This window comes from Leucopleurus acutus (genome assembly GCF_964270905.1).
Source record: "Leucopleurus acutus genome assembly, chromosome: X".
NCBI classification, from domain to species: Eukaryota; Metazoa; Chordata; class Mammalia; order Artiodactyla; family Delphinidae; genus Leucopleurus; species Leucopleurus acutus.
In genome coordinates, this window is record NC_139148.1 from 27,021,915 (window position 1) to 27,045,661 (window position 23,747).

A 23,747-nucleotide genomic window follows, 5' to 3' on the forward strand; every position below is an offset into this window, starting at 1 on the left:
ATGTGGCAGACGTATGACTTTTTAAATACCTATATATATATATATATATATATATATATATATATATATACTTTTCTAATCAAAGAAAGAGTAGTATAAATTAACAACACTAATCAGAGGAAAACAGTAGCCTGACAATTTAATATGCATTGTTATATTTATAGGATGTTCCAATATTACACTTTCAGTTAACCAAGGCTATTCCTCTTGGTATTAATTATAAAAATATAGTTAATTATAAAAGATATAATATTTATTAATAATATATAAATAATATCATTATACAAATATAATTAATAAAATAGTAAAACTGGAAAATAAAAAGAATGAAGAGAGGTCAAGGATAAAAGAGGGATAAGAATAGTTAGGGAAAGGAAACAGAATGGGCTGAAGTTCCAACATGCAGGCAGGGAGTATTTAATGAATTATATAGAGATAAAGAATTATAGATTCATAGTAATATATATTGAATTATCATATAATAATTATATGATATATAATTATCAGCTTGACGAAGTGAACTGCTATAAGCAGAACTAAAGACTCAAAAATATTGCTAAAGTTAGCACTTGAGAATACATTGTGGGAAATAATTATGCATTAGTTGAAGGCTGGACAAAATGATCTAATTGGTCCTCCTCTTCTTAACCTTCTGAATTTACCCACTAAGTTATATATTTCAGGATGATTTGTGCCTCCAGTGCATTTGGCAGAGACAACTGTAATTCAACTCTTAATTCTTAGCCACCAAGATGCAGTGAAGAGGTTAAGCAATGAAAACTGACAATGACTTACTGGAAAGGAAGTGCTGGGATGCTGGGCCAAAGTCCCTGTGGGCTTCGTGCAGCTGCCTGATGCGGTCCTCAACAGCTACCTGCGAGGAAGAGGAGAAAAATTATGTTCTCTCATCATATATAATGAGGGGCAATTAAAACAACGTATCCTTTTTGGTAAGATCTTCTGGGCTTCTAAGGCTGGAACATTAAAACAACAATTTATAACCTTGTTTTAATATCCACTTACCACATGTGGCCTCCGAGACCCATTTTTATCAAACCAAGGCCAAACAAAAAAGATTTGCTCTCTTGACAATGCTAAAATGGGATTTTCTAAGAACACTCTACTCATTGGTAGCCACAAATGAATTACTGCTCCAATTAGTACCATGAAAAATGCAAACTCTAGGGCTTCCCTGGTGGTGCAGTGGTTGAGAGTCTGCCTGCCAATGCAGGGGACACGGGTTCGTGCCCCACTCCGGGAAGATCCCACATGCCGCGGAGCGGCTGGGCCCGTGAGCCATGGCCGCTGAGCCTGCGCGTCCGGAGCCTGTGCTCCGCCACGGGAGAGGCCACAACAGTGAGAGGCCCGCATACCGCAAAAAAACCCCAAAAAGGTCTTTCCCCCAAATTTGCAGGAATTCTGTCCATGAGCAGGCCCAGTAGGAGCTCGGTGAGGGGCTGGGCCCGTGAGCCATGGCCGCTGAGCCTGCGCGTCCGGAGCCTGTGCTCCGCAACGGGAGAGGCCACAACAGTGAGAGGCCCGCGTACAGCAAAAAAAAAAAAAAAAAAAAAAAAAAGCAAACTCCAGATCTTTCACAAAAACGTTAGGTAGGGAGGTTGCCATTCGCCATTATACTAGGTGACTAAAGGATCTCAGAAATGATATATATTTTGTCTTAGTCTGTTGCTTTTGACATGTTTTTAAGAATCATATTGATTGATAATTAATGGATATCAAGTGATAATCATTGATAAATTAATAAGTAACCAAAAGTTGATTGATACTTAAGTATCAAAGAAACAGAGGCAAGGTTTTAATTTAGGGTAACTATAGGGTGGATGGTGAAAATAAAGAAATTTTCAGATTTCAGATTTTATTGGACTTGGAAATTAGTGGGAAGTATACGTTTAGGTGGCAATGGAATAAAGTTTGCCATTCTTTTTTTCCTATTATGTTTTTCTATAATATATTGACACAGTGTCCTTTCAGCTCAGTGAATTCCATTTTGAGTGGGGGAAAAAGGGAAGAATTTTATGGGTGAAATGGTATATTGTGTCACCTGGCATACTGCCAATTCTATATTCATGGTGGCCCCAGGCACCCTAGCTTTATAACTTTGGGTCTTGATTTGGTTCTGAGCAGGCTATGCTAAACTAGACATTAGTCAGAGCTTGCCCAGAGCCATCAGAGCTCAAGCAGGTTCACTCTGTGGTGTGGATAACTCCCAAGAAGTAAGATACATCTTAAACTCATTGAAAAAGTGGCTCAGGTAGTCTGGTCTAACGCCAACTCTGACCTTCCCAAATCAATCAATTACCTAGCCTAGATCCAGAACAATCTTTTTTTTTTTTTTTTTACACGTTCTCCCTAGCCTTGTCCATCTTTGCTTGGACCAAATATTTGGAAAACCACACAGAGTTTCAAAAAAAATGGAGGGTTTGCTTCACTGCGATGCACAGAAAAACATGAGGGACATTTGAAACCTACTTTCCCAGCCTTAGGACCGTGCACTCTCAGTCAAACTCTACTGGCCTGTCCTGAGACACTCCATCCAATCTAACACTCCTGAGACCTGTTCGTGTTCTCCTTCCCTCTGGAATGTTCTTATCCCCCTTTTCCCCATTTAAGGCTGTTATATGTTTGCCTCCTCAGCATTCTCACAGCACACGGTTTATACTTGGAACACTTCTATCATAGCCATTGTTTTCGTCATATGGACATGGATATCTCCTGCAATGGACTGGCAACTTCTTGATGGCAGGAACCATTCCTTGCTTATTTGTCCTCTCCTCTCCTCCCTCCCACAGGATGCACTGAACCCCGCATGTAGTAAGTGGTATAAGAAATATTTGTGTAATGACTAGTTGATCAAACCAGTGGATAAATGTGTGTGTTTATGTGTGTGTGTGTGTGTGCGCGCGGATGAGAAAGAGGAAAGAGAGGGAGGGAGAGAGAGAGAGAGAGATAGGGAGAATGAATGAGAATGCTCACTGACATCAACTGCATGTTGTATGTCCCTGGGTAAATTATTCTAAACTTAACTTACCTTATCATTAAAATGGGACAACAATACTTCCTACCTCATGGTGTTACTGTGGGAATTAAATAAGATGATACATGTGTTTAGCCTAGTTTCTGTCACATGCTAATTGCTCAGTCAATGCTAGCAGCTGCTGTTATTGCTGCTATTATGGTTAATAAAGGGAGAGGAAGAGGTTACAGTGTGCAAGGCACCACATAACATACAAAAATGGCTAGTATTTAAGCACTCTGTGCATGACAATATGAAGTAACATGTAATCTTCACAATAACTCTGTAGTAGGAAATAATATTCTCTCTCCACTTCACTGATGTAGAAACTGAAGGATGAGAGGATAAAAAAACCAACCAAACAAAATTTGCCGAAGCTTAAGCGGTTAGTAAACTGGCAGATTCAGGATTCAAGCTCATTCAGTCTGGCTCTTGCTCTTAACTGCTCCTCCAGAGAGTAAAGTTGAAAACACAAAGTACTGTGTAAATAGTTAACATGCAGTTGGCCTTTTAATTTATTTTTAAATTAATTTATTGAAAGCAGACCTAACGTAGTGTACCTATCTATGAAACTCTTAGTCATCAGTATATTTTATGATCCAATGCAAGGCCAGTTCCTGGTCTTAAAGAATGTAATACCCTAAGACTACAGAGAAGGGCTGTGGAAGAACACATGCAAATGAATGGAATACGTAATTATTTCTAAATGCAGAATGGGTCATTTAATACACAAATAAAGAAGAGAGGAATGTGAAAGTTTGTGCATGGGGAGGCCATATGGGAATGGACACTGAGGAGAAATCTTTGCACATATGAGAGGGAAGTCCCCAAGGGAACACGTGGATGGCAAAGGAGCATGAACGTACCACAGGCCATTTCCTCTGGAGATAGCGTTAGTGGCTTCATAGGGACCACGTGGGTACAGGAACACAGACCATTTTAAGCCCCTCATCTGAAGGTTGCTTCCTTCTTATACAGGGAGGGCCATGCTGGTTGTTTCCAGTGTATATCCAATTGTCAAGAATTTAAAATTAGATAAAAGTGAATCTCCATCCCTATAACTCGAACTTAAGAAAATGTATGATAGTGAGACAAAAATTAAAGATGCATCCCGTAATGAAATAAAATATTCAGGAAAGAGTCTTAACTAAAGAATTAAGCAGAAAAGATTTCTTTTCACAAATTATCTTTGGAGAAAGGTATGGCACGGATTGAATGCACAGAATAAAGAAAGAAATAATTTTAAGAAAGGAAAACTTGGGGCTTCCCTGGTGGCACAGTGGTTGGGAGTCCGCCTGCCGATGCAGGGGACACGGGTTCGTGCCCCGGCCCGGGAAGATCCCACATGCCGCGGAGCGGCTGGGCCCGTGAGCCATGGCCGCTGAGCCTGCACGTCCGGAGCCTGTGCTCCGCGACGGGAGAGGCCACGACAGCGAGAGGCTCGCGTACCAGAGGAAAAAAAAAAAAAAAAAAAAAAAGAAAGGAAAACTTGAAGGCACACAAGATCCTCACAAACTGTAGCTACTTGAGAACAAAGCACTTTACTCTTGTGAGCCATTAGGCAAGGAAATGAAATTTGATAACCTTTTGAAACAATAACCTCCATGCATTAGACCTTACTAACTAGATTTTTTTTTAACCAATATAAAACACTATATGCAAACTAGGAAGCAAAAGTCAGAAATTTTATCCCATTACCTTGCATTCTGGCACAGTTCATTCTTTACTTGGTTAATTGTTTGTTCCCTTTTTAAGTATATGTTAATATGGAAAGAGATATGCAATAAATGAATGCTACAGTCTTGATCTCTGGAAGCATAACGGGTTGGAGGTGAGGAATGGAAACAACCTAAGGAAGATCTTGGGGTAGCGGAACACTGGTCTCAGAGAGGACAGTGAGATGCAGTTAGCTAGGTGCGCTGCAAGCAGATGACGCAAAACAAGACATTGCAGACACTGAGGCTCAAGATTTACCCCGTAGGCAAAGGGAACCACTGAAGACTTCCGTGAGGGGACTCATGATTTGAGAGGGAAGTTGAAGTTTAGGGAGATGAATCTGTCAGTGTAACAGATTCAAGAGGGACCTGGAGGCTGACACCAGTTAGAGGCTGTTGCAACTGACTAGACTTGGGGTTATGTGTGTTGGAATGAAGACTGTGTTTCCTGGAATGAAAAGATGGTATAGACTGGGAGGTATTTTAAAGTAAGGAAAAACTAATCACTTTGGTGTTGGAGTGTAATTTTTGTAGAAGCAAATAAAACTTCAGGATTTCCAGTGTGGAAGACCAGGAGATTGAGGATACTGCTGATGGAAACACTAATAATTAGAAAGGGGAGGAATGGCAAATGGGCGGATGACTTCATTCGGAACATGACGAATTTGACCTAACAGTGAAACATTTAACTGGAGATGTCATGTATAGCCAGTTAGAGAAGAGCAATCTGTCCCAGTCATTAAAGGAAGGAAAGGGAAGTGAGACTGAAGAGGGCAGGACTGAGCATTAGAAAGTGAGTGGAGAAGGAAGAACCAAAGGAGTCCAAACAATTATTTAAAGAGACAGGAAGAACCCAACTTCCCCCAAATTAATAGGCCATACCTCTGTTTCTTTTCATAAAAAGAAATACAATTATAATATCCTTTTGGAAGCACACATCTTGTGTCTACTATTAGATCATAGATCAAGAAAGTTTAGAACTGGAAGAAACCTGATCTACTGATACACAAGGGTCTATTCTTTAGAACTACCCCAGATGGACAAAAACCTGCCATCTGCTCCATGGGTACCAAGATCTAGTTTGCAGCATTTCTTCAGAAAAAGCATGTCGGGGGGGAAAAAGTCTCTCTTTTTTTTAACAACAACAACAACAACAACAACAAAACAACAGGGCTTCCCTGGTGGCGCAGTGGTTGGGAGTCCGCCTGCCGATGCAGGGGACACGGGTTCGGGCCCCGGTCCGGGAAAATCCCACATGCCGCGGAGCGGCTGGGCCCGTGAGCCATGGCCGCTGAGCCTGCGCGTCCGGAGCCTGTGCTCCGCAACGGGAGAGGCCACGGCAGGGAGAGGCCCGCGTACCACACAAAAAAACAAAAACAAAAACAAAAATCAAATATGCTCTCCGAGGACAGGGACCCTTCTTTCTTTCCCTACTATATCCTAGTTGACAAGCACAGTACCTGGCCTATGGCAGGTGCTCGATTCATATTAGCTGAATGAATTAATGTGTAGTTTATTCAAGGATCTTCACCATAACCATTATATTTTGAATGGAGAATTTCTTTTTCAAGAGTCCCAAAACAAGTTTTTGGAAAGGCCTTTCCTCCCTCCCTCCCTCCCTCCCTTCTTTCTTTCCTTCTTTATTGATGCTCAAAGTTAAAAACATAAAAAGAAGAAAACCATTTAGATTCATTGTGCCTACGTTAGATTTAGAAAAATTTTAAAAAGCAGTAATTTGTATGACAAACCCAGAGCCCAAAACTCCTCCATATCTGTTTTATTCTAATTTTTAAATAATCATATTTGAGAGCTATGAAGACTATATATTATTCTTCTTTGCGTTCTCCTTTCTGTAGGCAGCGTACTATTTGCAGAGACCTCCCTTCTTTCACTTCACTAAGAAATGTCTCTCTATTCATTCAGAAGATATTTACTAGAATATAAGTTCCTTGTCCATGCAGATTGGGACCCTGTCTGCCTTGTTCACAGTTTGGTATAGTGCCTAATACAAAGGAGATGCTCAGTAAATACTCAATAAACGAGTGAATGAAAAGGCTTTTTGAGCCTGTTACTTTAGGCACTACACTAAGTGTGATTAAGGTATACGTGAAAGTGTAATTTTGGAGATAATAAATGAGCACCAAGTCCTTCAACTAAATTAATGATAACACACTCCATTCCCAGCTGTGACTGTTCCCCAAAGCTCAGTCAATTCCTCTGTGTATTTTGAAGAATATCTTTATTTCCTTTTTTCTTCAAAATTGCTTTAAATAAGCCAAAAGGAGAAGAAAGAAAAAGGACAGATAACAACACTGTGGCTCCTAGCAATGATTTTAAATAAATTGATCTAAGTGCAAATATTTGTTACTTAACTTTAAGTTCTCAAGGGCTTCCAATTTTTCTTTTGGCCTGCTAGTTAATTACTTTTAAGTTTTCATCCCCACTGGAGTTTTAGAAGAGCTAAAAATTCCCTCCTGATGTGGAAATACATTGTTAGACAATGTGATTCCTTCCTGGTGTCCAGGTGTTCTTACTGGCACTACATGCATAAATCGTGTTTACTCCAGTCTTGGCAAAAGATGTAACTGGGCATGTATATTTCAATTTTCTGGGTCTCAGTTTGTTAAGACCCTTGATAGATATCCATGGGCATGCAAGAACCACAGTTCACACCTCCACGAATGAGCCCATAAAAATAAAACTCTCCTTGTGCTGTGATGCTAGCGAATAAACAACGCACACGCACACAAATGACTCTCTCCAGTCTATTCGTGAGTTTTTGTTCTGAAATTTTGCAGTTTGTACACTCCTCTGTATGCATTTATCTACTGGGGGAAGTCTTCAGAATTCATTCTTACTTCCAAATTCTTACTTGTAACACTCATAATAAACACGTGCCCAAACATTATCCTGAAAGCTCTCCTGAGATTTATTTCACTTTCAGTTAAAATCCTCTTAGCGAATCGTAACTCTTTTCGTTTAAAATCCATTGTTCTAATCGTGATTTCTTCTGAGTTGTGACTGAAAAGAAAAATGCTCTGAGATAAGGGGTGGAATGAGGACGTATGATAGGTACAGCTCTGTGGCAAAACAATCTGGGCTTGTTGAATGCAAAAGTTGGCTGACTTTTCTTTTCCTTGAAAATTTATTTATGTGTTTTCTTGACCCTGAGACACTTCTGAGTTAAGCGGAGTTTCTTGCACTTGACGTCAGGATAGATCACAGGAAAGCAACCAGTGCTAGCACAGTGCTCTCTCTGAGTAGGAGCATAATTATTAGTTCATTTTGCGTGATTTGTGGCATGGATGCTAATGCGTGCCATCTCAGACCATCACTAATCCACCGCTTTTTACATTCTTCTCTCAGAGCGTTTTTTTCCCAGCTTCCAAATTTGTACTTCTGTGCTGATTCCCGTCTTCTTAATCTCTGATTCCTTTTCTTATTCCTACCTTTCTCTTTCCTCTCTCCTGCACCCACCCTTCCACTCGCTCTTCCCAACTGTGTCCTGTACAACCTACCAGAAGAGCACACAGACTCTGCTGAGGCAAACAGAGAGCGCGTAACATGAAGTGGCTGTGCGTCCCTACAACGCAGGTGGGGCATGATGTGAACAGGGGCCCCGGCCTAGAGCCAGCCGGGCGCTTCTTCAGGAACATTAGTCCTCTAATTCTGACGAACTCTTCCAACAACCGGAAAGCAAGGGAGGACAAAACAGCAAGTCCTTTGTCCATTGTTAAGCTTTTAGCTTTCACCGCACCGATTTCTAAAATGCACCTTGCAAGTCTGTTTATTAGTTTTCGTGCTCATGTAGCTGCCTCGTTCTGTGATAATGGAGTCAGGTTATACCAACATTAAGTTGACTTCATAGACCCAAGTACCTTAAGGGTATCATTAATTTTAATTCAGAAAAGCAGCAATCAACATCCTTATCCTGCTTCATTTGTCAAAATATTTAGTTTTTGTTACATCTACACACTGTCATGAAAAAAATGTGCTGGGAAGGGTAGAGTTCATAGGAAGCATTTCTTCTGCTCTTTGTTTCTTGTCTTCAAGAGATAAAAGGTGAATTACTCTGCTTGGATGATGTAACTTGATGCAGATTTTATCTTAAAAAATAGGTTTCCTTTAAAAACCTTTCCTAATGTATCTCATGATTTGGAGCGGGAACTAAAGTCAAGTGGCTCGCACCTCACCACACCAATACGTTTAAATCAGTTACATTTCAGCTTCAGCTATTTATTCTTTTTTTTTTTTTCTGCAGTACGCGGGCCTCTCACTGTTGTGGCCTCTGCCGCTGCGGAGCACAGGCTCTGGACGCGCAGGCTCAGCGGCCACGGCTCACGGGCCCAGCCGTTCTGCGGCATGTGGGATCTTCCCGGACCGGGGCACGAACCCGCGTGCCCTGCATCGGCAGGCGGACTCTCAACCACTGCGCCACCAGGGAAGCCCAGCTATTTATTTTTGAGCTTTATTTATTCCACATTTGGAAGATATCATTCTCGCAAAAATTTTTCTTTCTAGTGGCATTTTGGGTCATAAGTAGCATAGTGTTCGCATGGGAATGACATAATTATACCTCCTGGTACTGGAACACAGGAGTGTTCCCAAGGACCGGAAGTGGCAATTTGAAATAATTATCAAGGGGATAAAACAGAACTGGTATCATCTGGGTGGGGGGGAAGACAACCTATATAGCAGTTAGCAAATTCATACTAAAAGATGCCTAAAGCAGGGTGAAACCTTGAAGATAAATGAAAAAAGAAAGAGCACCAGAATAAACCTTTTTTTTTTTTAGCTCAATGGCAAAATCCTTATATTTCGAGTAATAATACACTTGTAGATTTTCAGTTTGGTCTACTAATCACCTTGACAATGATGGCTGGGAGGGACAATTTGCTGAAGTATGCGCGCAGCAACCTTAACCAAGGAAATCAACACCCCTGAAATCCCACGCTATCCTCACAGCATTTCCAAAGCTTCCTGACCATGACTCCCTTCACAGTCAATCTGACCACATATGAAAGAACCTTGTCTGCCACCAGCCCCTGTTTCCAGTTCCCAGCTCTCCTCCTCCAGGCCACTGAAAAGCGCCTTTCTTTTCCGTCACTGATGCAGAGCTGCTAAACCAGTATCAGGCTGTTCTTTACAAATCAATTAACCGGAAGATCTCATCTACTGTATTTCCCAGTCCTGCAACGTTTGGTCCTTCTCACTTTTTTGCATACCAGGAATAGAGGCGCAAGTTGAGTAAGTAAGTACACTTCATGCTTCTAAATAAAGGACAGAAGATGGGGCGATGCAATTCTATTGTTTCTCAGTGTACATCTGTCAGAACTGGAGCTAGAACTCTGACGTATGTATATTCGCTCCCTCTCAGTCTATACAGTCTCCCACTCAGCTTTCTTGACACTCCCCCTGCCTCCCCTCCCCCTTCGCTCCAACTCACCCCAACCCCGAGGTGGTGTGTCAGCTCCGTGAATAGTCCTAAGACTTCCTCGAACTATTCGAGACGTTTTCACTTCAAATCTAAAGGAAAGCTACTTTTTTTTAATGTGGCTTTACATAGTGCAGAAAACTACTGGGAAAAAAAAATCCAGAATACAATGCGATCTTTTATAGGAGAAATAAAAGACTGAATTTCTAGGTCATCGTAGAAGTAGGTATTCATCCTTAAGCAAAAATCTGAGATACTTTATGAGATTCTTCCTTTCACTAAAGCAAGAAATCCTAAAATCCATCAGGATACATGCACTGTACCTTGACTTTCTTTTTAATTCTCAAGTGAAACCAAGACAGTAAAGTGTAATAAAAATGCATATAGTCCCAGGCTTTCTGCCTTAGCAAAGAGAGGAAAAATAAGCTTCTTGACTTAATATGTCTACTGTGAATAATCAGCCAGTGCATTTTGGGATCTTGCTTTATAATTTTAACGTATAGCAGTGAACTCCATGTTCGTGGTGTGACAAGAATAAAGGATTTTTTTCCTTCCTTTTAAACAGAGATTTTCTCCCTATTTTCCAAAACAGATATATGTGTCAACTCAAGAGACACAAAAATGGGAGGGGCAATCTCTTGATTTTTAGTAATACATTTTCTGCATTTTCACCTGAAGTTGTCAGTGGAGGGTGGACAAGGTGAGACAGGGGTCCTAGGCTGTGTAATGACAGGGCTAACATCTGGTTTGGAAGTTTTCTCAGTTCCCTTCCCAGATGTTTCGCCTGTCTTTCCCAAGTACTGGTTCTTAGCTGAGTAATAAACATCCCTAGGAAGATCAATGATAGCTCACAACAGGCTGCTGGTACTACAGCTGTATCTGCATTTTAAGAGCAACTTTAATTAAATAATTAAACAATTACTCAAATACTTACTGAGTGCTTAAAAGGCACTCTGCTAGGAGAGAAAGGAGAAAAAAATAAATAATAAGGAGCCTATTTTAAATGAATTTATGATTTAGTTGTTTATAAATAGGTAAAGTGGCATGAGAAAGATTTTAATGTAGGGCAGTCATTCACTGATTTGACAGAGTATCACAACTACCTGGAAAGTCTTTTAAAAGTACAGATTCGTAGCTCGTCTCTACAATTTCTGTCTTAGTCTATCCGGGGCTAGGGCTTGAGAATCTGTACTTTCTTTAAAGCTCTACCGATTCTGACATATAGTCTGTTTTTGGAGCCACTGGTATAGTGGGAAGGCTATCAGTCCCACCGGTCCAGAAGACCTGAGTGGGAATCCTCTACTAGCTATTTGACCTTCAGCATCTTATCTAATAGTCTATAAGCATTAGTTTCCTTATCTGTAAACAGAAATCCCGAATAACAGCAACAGTGGCAACAGTAGCAATAGCTAACATTTATAGAGCACTTACTACATTCCAAGCGCTGTTTTAAGAGCTTTAGAGGTACATCTCATTGAAGCCTTTCCTATCCTAAAGTAAACTTGCCGAGAGCAGGTCTATTGGTCTATTTCATTCACGGCTGTATCCCCAGGATCCAGGTCAGTGCCCATCTCTTAGTATGCATCCAACTAAATACTTGAAAGAATGAACACCACAGTGAGGAAGGTACTCCTATTTGTGACCATTTTAGAGATGATGAAACTAGCGTACAGAGAATGGGATGTTGTAAAGTACATGGCTGGAGAGTCTATTTCTTAGCACTCAGTAGATGCTCACTCCTTTCTTCTCCTGGGAACTGTGCTTAAAAGCACTAAAAGAAGCATACGTAGCTATGGGGCTTACAGAGTATCTGAACTGAATTAATGAAGGAACGAAGCTTTTAAGCTGGGCCTTCAAAGTTGGGTAAGGATTTGACGGACAAAAACAGAAGAAACATTCTGTGTGTTAAGAGCAGAATGAACAATTTTTTTGGCACTAGGAAAGGCCCAGATGTGGGGTATAAACAGAGGGAGAGCTGAAGAGTATCAGGCTGGAAAAGTAGCTTGGAGGCAGCCCAGAGCAGTACTTGACTGTCAGGTTTAAGAACAGAGACTTCATTTCGTTTTTCATGGGAAGGCATTCAAATATGTTTATAAATTACTACTTTAAAAATTCACTTTTTTTTTCTTTTTAATGCATTCACATGATAACAAAATTCAAGAAGAACAATAAGAATCTTTACAATGTGAGTTACCCATTCACCATATCCTTCTAGCCATCTTACTTCCCAGCCTGGTGGCAACTACTGCTAACATTTTCATATTCTACATTATTATTATTATTATTATTTTTTTTTGTGGTACGCGGGCCTCTCACTGTTGTGGCCTCTCCCGTTGCGGAGCACAGGCTCCGGACGCGCAGGCTCAGCGGCCATGGCTCACGGGCCCAGCCGCTCCACGGCATGTGGCATCCTCCCGGACTGGGGCACGAACCTGTGTCCCCTGCATCGGCAGGCGGACTCTCAACCACTGCGCCACCAGGGAAGCCCTACATAAATTTTTTTAAATAAAGAAATACCACGGTCAGAGCAGTGTTTTAGGATGAACTGAAGCATGGAGAAAGTGCTAAGAGGATAAGTTGCCAGAAAAACCCCCAAGAGATGAGGACACGATGGGCTAAACGTAAGGGCGCCAGAAGGAGGGAAGAGAGTCAAGGAAACTTCAGACTTTCATCCTAGGTGACGAGGAGATGTGTAAAAATCGGGAGGAACCACTGGCGTGTTGGGGCACAGCTTGATACGATAACTAACCCCAAAAGTAAATCAAAAATGGCTGGACAAAGACGAGATGGAATGATGGAAAAATCATGAGGGGGGTGGCAGTGAATTCTCTTCAAAGCCTCTCACATCATTTATCCCGATAGTTAGCAAGACTCCTACAATGGCTTGGGTAGAAATATTCTATTTTCCTAAAAAAAAAGAACACCTGAAAAGCATTTAATAGCATCTGCTACAAGGTAAGTACTGAGTAAATAGTAGCTGTTACTTACTTGTATTAAGAAGTGGGTGTCAGAGCAGAATAGCTGTGGGTGCATTGGGCAGACACATCTCTGGGGGAAGTTCCTTATCTAGCTGGCTTCTTTTATAGTAAATACTCAAGTTGGCCAGCTGGGGAGAGCTAGGCAATTTCTGTCGTTTGGCAGGACCTAGACAAGTCTAGAGTGGAGAGCATGAGAGGTGAGCTTAGTAATCAATTATTCCCCAAGCATTTTCAAGTGCTGTTATATACACTGGCCTGTGTGTTCGTCTTGCGGAGGATAGCAAAGCTGGAACATGAGGAATCCCTGCTCTCGAGAACCTTGTGTCTTGTAGGAAGAAGACTGCACGTGGGAGAAATTAGAGAGTCTTTAAGTGCTAGTCTCTGTGTTACTGACCAATAAGAGCATTATGAATTTCTAGAGGTAAGGAAGCAATGAGGCCTGGAACAATGCGGGAGGCTTCCAGAAGGGGGTGACACAAAACACCATGGACCTAGATCAGACTCAGAGTCTATGTAGCTTAGCATCTCATGTCCACTGAGGAGTACTTTTTGAACAGGCATTTTGTATGCCATTAGTGACATAATCTTAATGGATTAGAGATTCCCAAGATTTCAGATGGTGTCACTCACACCGTTGATTATTTTGTTTTGTTTTGGTAAGCAACAATTCATCATTCTCCCTTCTTTTATTTTTTAGATTTTTTTTTTTGATGTGGGCCATTTTGAAAGTCTTTATTGAATTTATTGCAATATTGCTTCTGTTTTATGTTGTGGTTTTTTGGCCGCGAGGCACGTGGGGTTTTAGCTCCCCGACCAGGGATCGAACCCGCACTCCCTGCATTGGGAGGTGCACTAGACCGCCAGGGAAGTCCCTCCTTTCTTTTAAACATTTCACATTTGTTTGGAAGGAGCTTTCAAAATATAGCTATTAAAATAGTTTGTTTTCTTGTCTGTTCCTCACTGTGTCATAACTGTTTTTTTATGGTTATGTGAATATAGATGGTTGGATATAAAAGTACTTAATAATTTTGTGTTTAGAGAAAAAGAGTGGCTTTTACATGAGTAAAGACCTGGTATCACTATGTTCATACTTGAAAATGATTTTTTTTGCACTGATAACAAACTTTCTTCTAGACTTTTCGAAAGTAATGTTAAACTTCATATATAGAACTTTGAACATCTAGTCCTTGATCTAGGATTGAACACACGTTTCACATCTTGGAGAAAACTTTTTTTTTTTTGGTTAGCTGATCTTTTTATCCCTTCAGGCATTAACCAGTCTTTTTATTTTCTTAGCAGCAGCTCTGGAGAGAAATTCCCTGAAGCCTAAAGCATCTATTGGATGGTTCAAAATGTATAGTGCTAAAAGTTTCCTTTTGTTGTGTTATTCTTTTAGCAGAAATCCCAGAAAGAGAAACACATTCTTGCATATGAAGGCATACTGCGGTAAATATTCACTTACTTCACTCCAAATTGGAACTTTTCGATATTTCAATCTGAGCTGGCAGTGAGATTCAACTTTGTAGTGTACAAAAAGTAAGTATACATCAGAGTAAACTTCCAGACTAAACATATCTATAGTCCAAGGATATTTAAACAGACCAGAAACAAATTAGTACTTTTGAAATAACACTTTCATAAGGCAATTAACATGCTAATAAACACGGATGATTCTTACCTAGTCACCAAAGCAAAGTTTTTAAGGATGTTAAATACTAAATAGTATGTAAATTAAGCCAAATTACTATTTGTCTTAAAAACATAATTTTCTAAAAACCCAGGATTTAGAAATTTCACTAAGTCAATCTAGTCTTTCTGTCCAAAAGTTAAATGAGTTGGATGGAATCTCAGTAACAAGTATTGATAGATGTCAGTAAGAACAAAAAAGTCACTATTACGAATTTATCAAAGAAGAAAGGTTTTCACGGCCTTTCTCAGTACATATGTGCACATAAGATATGTATCTTTATCTATGGAACAAGGTTTCTCTACTTTGGTACTACTGGCCCTTGACCTGGATAATTCTTTGTTGTTCTATCCTGTGCGCCAGAAGATGTCTAGCAGCATCCCAGACCTCTGCCCACTAGATGCCAGGAGCACCGCTTCCCCAGTTGTGATAACCAAAAATGCCTCCAGACATTGCCATGTACCCTGGCAGACAAAAATCGCCTCTGCTTGAGAACCACTGGTCTATATTAACCTTCACCCTCTACTTCATATACATGATGATATGGATGTTTGAGTTAAGACCTGAGTTCCATTCTACAACTCTTAACTAGTGAGGAAGGAAAAGTAACAGTCCCAAGTTATATACAGACTGTCCTCAGGTCTGCCCCATTAAGGACCCCCATCTAATTGGCAATTTTTGCTCTGGAGCTCCCCATCAGGCTGGCCCAGACTTCATAAGATCTGCATTATGATCTAATGGCTCCCCCCGCTCAATACTGCTTCAGCCCCTTTTTCTTCACAGTAAATCTATCTTGGCATCTGTTTCCTGGAGGGCCTAACCCGCAACATCAATCAATCAATCAGTTAATGAAAGCATTCCATTCCCTTAGCCGAGATGGGCACAGGACTCCATCTGGGCCGTTGAGAGTCAGGCCCAAGCAGTTTTTAAACTCCTGGGGGAGGGTAGCTTGCCCTCTCTCCTCTTCTGCTGGAAATGTTGAGGATGCTAAGAGCAGAGCAGGAGAGCCTCCCTCCACTGCCACGGTCACCCTTTTTTCCCTTGACTAATCGGAGTTGAGTTTTCTGTCACAGCCAAGAGGCCAACCTAATACACTTCATAATAAAGGGGAAACTACAGAAACATTTAAGAAAATTAACATCGAGCCTAGAAATGGTTACAAATGAACTTCATCACAATGATTATTAAGAGCTAGGTATACAAGTTGTTCAAGAATTGCAAAGGGTTCCACCTTTTAAAATCTCAAGATACTTCATAAAAAGGTGACAGAGGGCAGAATTATACCCATTATAGTATAATGATTTTACCAATTGCTGTATTAATTCTTGGAAGATTTTCTCCAGTCTCATCCTGGAGAAATAATGGCTATAGAATACCAGATAGTAGCTGCCACTAGGTCATCAGTACAAGTTAGTTTCCATTTCCTATCATGAGGCTTTAGGCAAACTTGGCTGGACTCCTACCTGGCACCGCACCCCTTCCTATTTCCCATTCTTTGCTGCTGATATTAGGAAAAGAGAACATATTCATGAGTATAATACTTGATTTGAGCCAATCTGTCAGGCTTAAGAATATTTCAATAATGTGTGTGCATTTAAGACTGTGAAGTATGCCCATTTCAGTACTTTTTTTTTTAATAGAAAGAGTTGTTTGAAAACTGAAAGCCACATTTTTCCACTCGACGTTCTTAAAAAGCTTCATTTGTGAAAAGCAGCACTGACCAGAGCTGCTGGGGATCATTAGTGAGAGCTGGAGCTTCAAAGGAGTTTCCGTGTTAGGAAAAGGTACTTGGACATTTTAGCTAAGCTGCTGACCACCTGGGATTTGGCCATTTAAAAGGATGTTAGTTTTCAGTTCTTTTAGATTCCACATGTAAGTGAGATCACACAGCACTTGTCTTTCTCTGTGTGACTTATCTCACTTAGCGTAATGTCCTCAAGGTCCATCCATGTTGCTGCAAATGGCAGAATTTCCTTCTTTCTCATGGCTGAGTAGTATTCCATAAAAAGGTGGGGGAATGGGAGAGATGTTGTTTAGGAGTATACCCTTGCAACTAGTAGGAAAATAAGTCCTGGAGATCTAATACACAGCACAGTGATTACAGACAACAAAAGAGTATTATAAACCATCAACTTGCTAAATAAGAGACTAGATTTTAACAGTTCCCAATACCAGAAGAAACGATCATAGTGTTGTGATACAACAGAGGTATTAGCCAACACTACTATGGCAATCATATTGCAACATAAACGTATCAAATTAACACATTGTATACTTTAAACTTAAACAATTTTGTATGTCAAATACAATTCAATAAAAAAACGAATAAAAGGGTGCTAGTTGTTGACAGACTGACCTAATAGATACCCTTTATGCCTTAACAAAATTCTTTTAAGAGATTTGTATTAGAGGCTCCCTATTAAAACAAAAGCTTAGACAGCTGTCTTTTTACTCTGTTTAGGAGGGGTACCCTGTAATTTTTTTTATTGAAATGTAGTTGATATACAATATTATGCCAATTTCAGGTGTACTACACAGTGATTTGACATTTACATCCATTACGAAATGATCACCATGATATGTCTAGTAACCATCTGTCCCCTACAAAGTTATTACAGTATTATTGACCATATTCCTTTATGCTGTAGGTTACATCCCCATGACTTATTTATTTTATAACTGGAGGTTTCTACCTCCCAATCCCCTTTACCTGATTCGCCCAACCCCACGCCTCTTTTCCCTCTGACAACCACTCATTTGTTCTCTACATCTATGAGTCTGTTTTCATCTTGTTTTGTTTTCAGCTTTTTTAGATTCCACATATAAGTGAGATCATATGGTATTTGTCTGTCTGACTTATTTTTCTTAGCATGATACCCTCTAGAACCATCCATGTGGTCACAAATGGCAAGTTTTCTTTTTTCTTTATGGCTGGGTAATACTCCATTGTGTGTGTATATACCACATCTTCTTTATCCATTCATCTGTCGATGGACACTTAGGTTGCTTCCATATCTTGGCTATTGTGAATAATGCTACAATAAACGTTGGGTTGCATGTATCTTTTCCAATTAGTGTTTTTGTTTTCTTTGGGTAAATACCCAGAAGTGAAATTGCTGGATTATATGGTAGTTCTACTTTTAATTTTTTGAGGAGCCCCTATACTGTTTTCCATAGTGGAGGTGCCTTACATTTTCTAACATCGTTTCCACTAACAATCTACCACAACACCAAGATATTCCTCACCCCTTGGCTGGAGAGTTTGGTGTCTTGGTCAGCTCTTCTGTTCTGGAGACAGCAGTGACACACGTGGGTGAACGAGGCCACCCACACTGCTTGTCTGGGTCTGAATCAATGAAAGAAGAACTTACATCCATTTTCTCTCAGACTGGGAGAGTCCAGGAAAAAAATAAGCCATACAACAGAAATGCTGCCCAGCTGCACAGGGAGTTGCTCTTATCACACAGGTTGCACAGCAGTTTAGGTTTTAAACTCTTTTACAGTTACTGGCAGGCACTCTGTTGAAAGAAGTAGAGAACTCTAAGCTGGGTTCTGAACAAAGAAAGATTCCTGGAAGTGACTCTCTTTTTTTTCCCCCAAATGCCTATGACCAAAAGGCTTTCTGAATATGATTTTAATTGCAAAGGGACCGAGTCACGGGCTCCTTGTGTTTCTTTAGATGCTAATCATATTACTTAGAGAGCTGGCAGAGGTCCTGGAGTTCTCAGGCTATGCACCACTGATAACACAAACTGCAGGCACAGGAGCAGAACGATCTCAGGGAGAAGAATGGTATCTCTGAGACCCTGGAATGTGGCTTTGAACCACCGTAGAACTTACTGGAAATGGATTAGGAGAACACCACTGGGCAAAAGGCCATTCTGTTATTCTTAAGACTTCCCCACCCCCTCAAAAAATAAAAAAGGGGGGAGGGGGTGGAAAGTAGAAGGGAGTTGGTAGAGGTGAAAGGATAAAAAATTGTGGTCTTTGTCTTGGTAAAGACAATGCAGTACAGTTTACTGCCCACCCATTCCTCTTCGAAGCTTCTCACCTTCATTTTAAGTGTTTGCATTTAATCTGTGTAATAATCACTGCACTTCCCCTGCAGTGTCCTTTTGTATTTTTGTGTGTGCGTCTGTGTGTGTGCCCGTGCCCGCGCTATAGTCTATTCCTATCTTTCCTTGATTCTTTATCTTCTAAGCCCCTTTTCTCCTTTCTTATTGCTCTGTCTAATGTTTCCCTTCTGTTACAGCATAACTGCCTTTTCCCTCCATCTATATCTCTAAATTAGGGGGTCTTTCTTCCTTTTCTGTGCCGCACCCTCTCTTCAGCATGATGTCTTCACTTTTCTCTACTGCAGTCTCTTTTGTGATTGGCCAATAGCAAAATGAAACATACTAGAATCCAATTCCAAAAGCACTTTAGAAGGATGGAATCTTATCATTTACTCCCTGAATCACTATCATCAGTACAGTTGGCGCAGAGGGGTATTCCATTTTGGGGCTCATTGGATAAGTATGAGTTCAACCTGACAGCCGTAAGATAACGGGGGCGGGGGGGAATTTGCTCCTTTCCTCCCTTATAGCTCAGAAGTTTGTGACTGACCTTGATTCTTTAGTTCTAATTATGCCCTGTGGAAAAATAACAATTGTTTTCATTGGTATTGTATATATAGTGCCTCAGTTTTTCCTGGGCCTTTCACGAAGAGCAGTACAATTTCCTTTTCGTTTTACAGATTATGCAATTTAATTTTGGAAAATGAAACTACATGTCCAAGGGAGGATTCAACATTTCCGGAGAACCTAGCATTTTCTGTCTCCCAGAGGACTAAAATTAGATCCTGTTTTAATGACTGTCCCTGCAACAGTGAGTTCCACGTAATGAGAATGTTTCCATGTCCCTGCTGACAGACCACTTACTACTATTTGCTGATGTGGGTCTGATGAATTCTGACAATCGACAATAATAATCGTATAAACATTAACATTTATCGACTGCTTGCTTTGTTCCAGGCACTGCGCAAAGTGCTTTTTAATGATTATTTCTTTTGATCTTCCCAATAACCCCATGTGTTAAGAATAGAAATGCTCTGGCATATCAGGATTATTCACGTCTGATGGTTGATGTAATATAGATTCTTAAATCTGTCTAGTAAGCTCCTATAGCACTTACTGTACTTATTCTCCATCCCGCTCCAATGACACCCTGCTTTGAATTCTGGTGTTATTATCTGCTTCATGCATGGAATATTAAAATAAAGGTCTTCTATTGATACTCAGAAGGAACACTGACACTGCTGATACCCTACTCCACTCTGGGGTTTGTAGCGAATACCTCTGGGGCTTACACTGTATCTCGTGATCCCGCTACTGATTCCTTTGTCAGCAGCAGTGGAGCGTTTCATGCAAACTCAACCTCATCCTGTATAGCTGGCAACCCACCTCCAAAGTGAGCTCTGCCGTCTTCCTGTTTTCTGCCCCAGGGTATTTTTCCCAGTGCTGTGGGTGCTCGCTCCTGGGTGGGCAAGCGTAGACGCAGGAGAATTAACACTTCGGCAGCAACGTCAGCCAATGGGGGTCAGCAGCAGGTGGATACATGCTCTGGATCTCTGCATTTCAGGCTCTAGCTACTTATACGCAGGTCTATTTTATTCTGTGCACTTCTCACGAGTCCCAGAGAACAACTGATCTTTCTTTGTTGTCTCATTTTTCTTGCTCTTTTATTCCTGCTTCTTAGAATCACATCCTAAAGAAAGTTCCTGCACCCAAATCCTTGTCTCGGTTCTGCGATGGTGTAACCCTAAGACACCAGGTCCTGGAGCAGGCTTCACTTCCACTACACTTGGACACTCAGAGAATGCACATGCAAACATTATTAAAAATGGAATCTGTGATGTTGACAATGGGAAGTTTACTTCATCCAAAATTTAAGACTCTATTAGTCAATCAATAAATATTTATGGCGAGTCAGGCACTGTGTTAGGTACTGCTGCAGAAGCTGGAGATTTGATCCAGAGTTTCAGGAAAAGCTTCATGAAACTTTTGCCCTAGGGCAGCAGGACACAATAGAAAGACTTTAAGACAAGGAGAGTTACGTAATCAGATCTGCATTTTAGGAGGATTACCATAGCTGCATTGCGGAGAATGGATTAGGAAGCAAGACTAAAATTAGGGAGTAAAATTAGGAGGCTGTGCAGTATTTGAGGCAAAAGGTGCTGGAGACAGGGGAGATCTAAAGAAGGGAATGAGTTTGAGAGATGGCTTGGGTACAAGAGTGGACAAGATTTGGTAACCTAGCGTATGTTAGATTTAAAGATAAGGGTGGATTCCAGGATAATGACTTTGGCAACTGAGTTTCCGGCTTGGGCCACTGGGTGAAGGGTACTGTTGACAAAAATAGTGAAATTAGGAAGAGGAAAATGTTAAGGATGGGTTAAGAGGAGAACAATGATGAGCTCTGTTTGGGACATGCTGAGTCTGTGCTGTCTGGAAGGCATGGAAGGTGGCTCGCTCTGAAGTCAAGGAGAGAGAAATTTGACTTCACCTCAAAAATCAAGTCAGCCCTTTTCAACAAATCGTGCTAGAGCAACCGGATATCCATATGCAGAAAATGAGCCTAAACCTATACTTAACACTTCATATAAAAATTCACTAAAAATGCATCACAGACTTAACTGTAAAATATAAAACTATAAAGCATATAAAACAGGAAAAAAATTGGGGGGTCTAGGTCTAGGCAAAGAGTTCTTAGACTTGACACCAAAAACATGATTCATAAAAGGAAAAACTGATAAATTCGCCCTCACCAAAATTCAAAACTTTTGCTCTATGAAAGACCCTGTTAAGAGGATGAGAAGAAGAGGGAGAAAATATCTGCAAACTACATTATCTAATACATAAAGAACTCTTAAAACTCAACTGTGAAAGAAAAAGCATTCAAATTAGAAAATGGGTGAAAGACATGCACAGACATCTTGCTGAAGAGGATATATAGATAGCAAATAAGTACGTGAAAATTTATTCATCATTAGCCACTAGGAAGATGCAAATTAAAACTACAATGAGATATTCCTACATATATCAGAATGGCTAAAATAAAAATAGTGACAACACCAAATGTTGGTAAGGATGCAGAGAAATTGGATCACTCATAAATTGCTGGTGGAATGTAAAATAGTACAGCCACTCTGAAAAAGTTTGACAGTTTCCTATAAAACTAAACATTCAACTACCATATGACCTAGCACTTGCAATCTTGGGCACTTATCCCAGACAAATGAAAACTCATGTTCACATGAAATCTGTACATGAATGTTGACAACTTTATTCATAATACTCCAAAACTAAAAAGATCCCAGATGTCCTCCAAGAGGTGAATGGTTAAACAAACAAGGGCATATCCAAAATATAGAATACTACTCAGCAATAAAAAGGAGCTAACTATTGCTACAATGTGACAATTTGGATGAATCTCTAGGGAATTACACTGAGTGAAAAAAGTCAATCCCAAAAGATGACATACTGCATGATTCCATTTATATAACATTTTTGAAATGACAAAATTATAGAAATGGAGAACAGATTAGTAGTTGCTGGGGGCAGGTGGGTGCTGCTCTACAAGGACAACAGGAGGGACAGTTGTCATGATGGAAACGTTCTGCATATTGACTGTATCGATGTCAATATCCTGGTTGTGGCGTTGAACTATAGTTTTGTCAGATGTACCATTGGGAGAAACTGGGTAAATGGTACGTAGGATCTCTCTGTATTATTTCTTATAACACCCTGTTAATCTATAATTATCTCAAAATGAGAAGTTTAGTTTAAAAAGTGTTGAGATCTGGGTAGTTCTCAGTAATATGACAGAATTTTCATAGGATTAGACACACTGCATATTAATTAGAAGGTTCTGTAACTAACTCTTTTCAAGAATCTATGAGCTTAGGGTTACTTTTGAAGCTATATATACTTTTCACATTAAAATTCAATTTTTAGGCAGCCACAAAAAAAAAAAAAAGAACTAAGAATTATTTTCAATGAAAAAAACCCCACACAGTTCTTAAGGCACATACAGGCAAAATGGAGAAACAGGCATGGATACGAGAAGCTGAGGAGTGTCTGGTAGAAGGCTAGGTCTACAGTTTCTAGAGTAAAGTGAAAAGGCTCTCTGGAGGAGGCCGAGCTTGAGCTGGGTCCGCAATCACATCTGGATTGAGAGACTCCTGCCAGCACTTAGCAAATGGCAGGAGAAAGTGCCCAGAAGCAGCAGGTGTCAAGGTTTGGAGACTCGGCGTCCTCAGGAGGAGATCATTTGGTTTGTTTGGGCACAGAGGGAGACAGGAAGGGCGCTGGTAATGCAGGTATTGGACTCAATCCTGAGGACAGTAGTGAGTCAAATTTCTGAAGCATGAAGATTAAGAACTCAGGCTCTGGAGTTGGAATGCCTGTTTTGACCACGCCACTTTCCAGCTGAGAGCCACTGAGAGAGGCACTTAACCTCTTTAAGTCTCAGTTTTTGCATCTAAAAATGAGTACTCTTGAGAGGCAGCTCAGAAAGTGGTTGTTAAGATTAATCGAGATAATGTATATCAAGCCTTTAGCACAGTGTCTAACAGCCTAACTCAGCAAATGTTAGCTGCTATGAGTCTGAGGGTACTGCTAGTGGTGACAATCATGTTGTCTCTCTGCAAAGGTTATAAACAGCATGGGAGCAGAGACCGTGCCTTATCTGTGACCATCTGACCTCCAAGGCACTCCTGGTACACGGTAGGAGTCTTGCTAAATTAAATCGGAAAAAGTAGTGTTCTTGGAAGATTAATCTGATAGCAGGGCACTCATCAGAGGCGGGAAGGAGAGGCCTTAGGCCTCTAATTGGAACACAATTAGAAGGTGAAGACGATGAT

At 40.5% G+C, this 23,747-nt stretch overlaps 1 protein-coding gene across 2 annotated transcripts in view; it reads right to left on the reverse strand.

Moving 5' to 3' along the window:
* Nucleotides 1–23,747, reverse strand: part of DMD (dystrophin) — a gene marked incomplete at its 5' end in the record, with an annotated part of 2,126,456 nt that overhangs the window by 243,689 nt on the left and 1,859,020 nt on the right. For both annotated transcript variants that reach the window (XM_082864911.1, XM_082864910.1), the window contains one exon: nt 796–874. In XM_082864911.1, the coding sequence (XP_082721037.1) occupies nt 796–874 (79 nt within the window). The remainder of the gene's footprint in view (nt 1–795; nt 875–23,747) is intronic.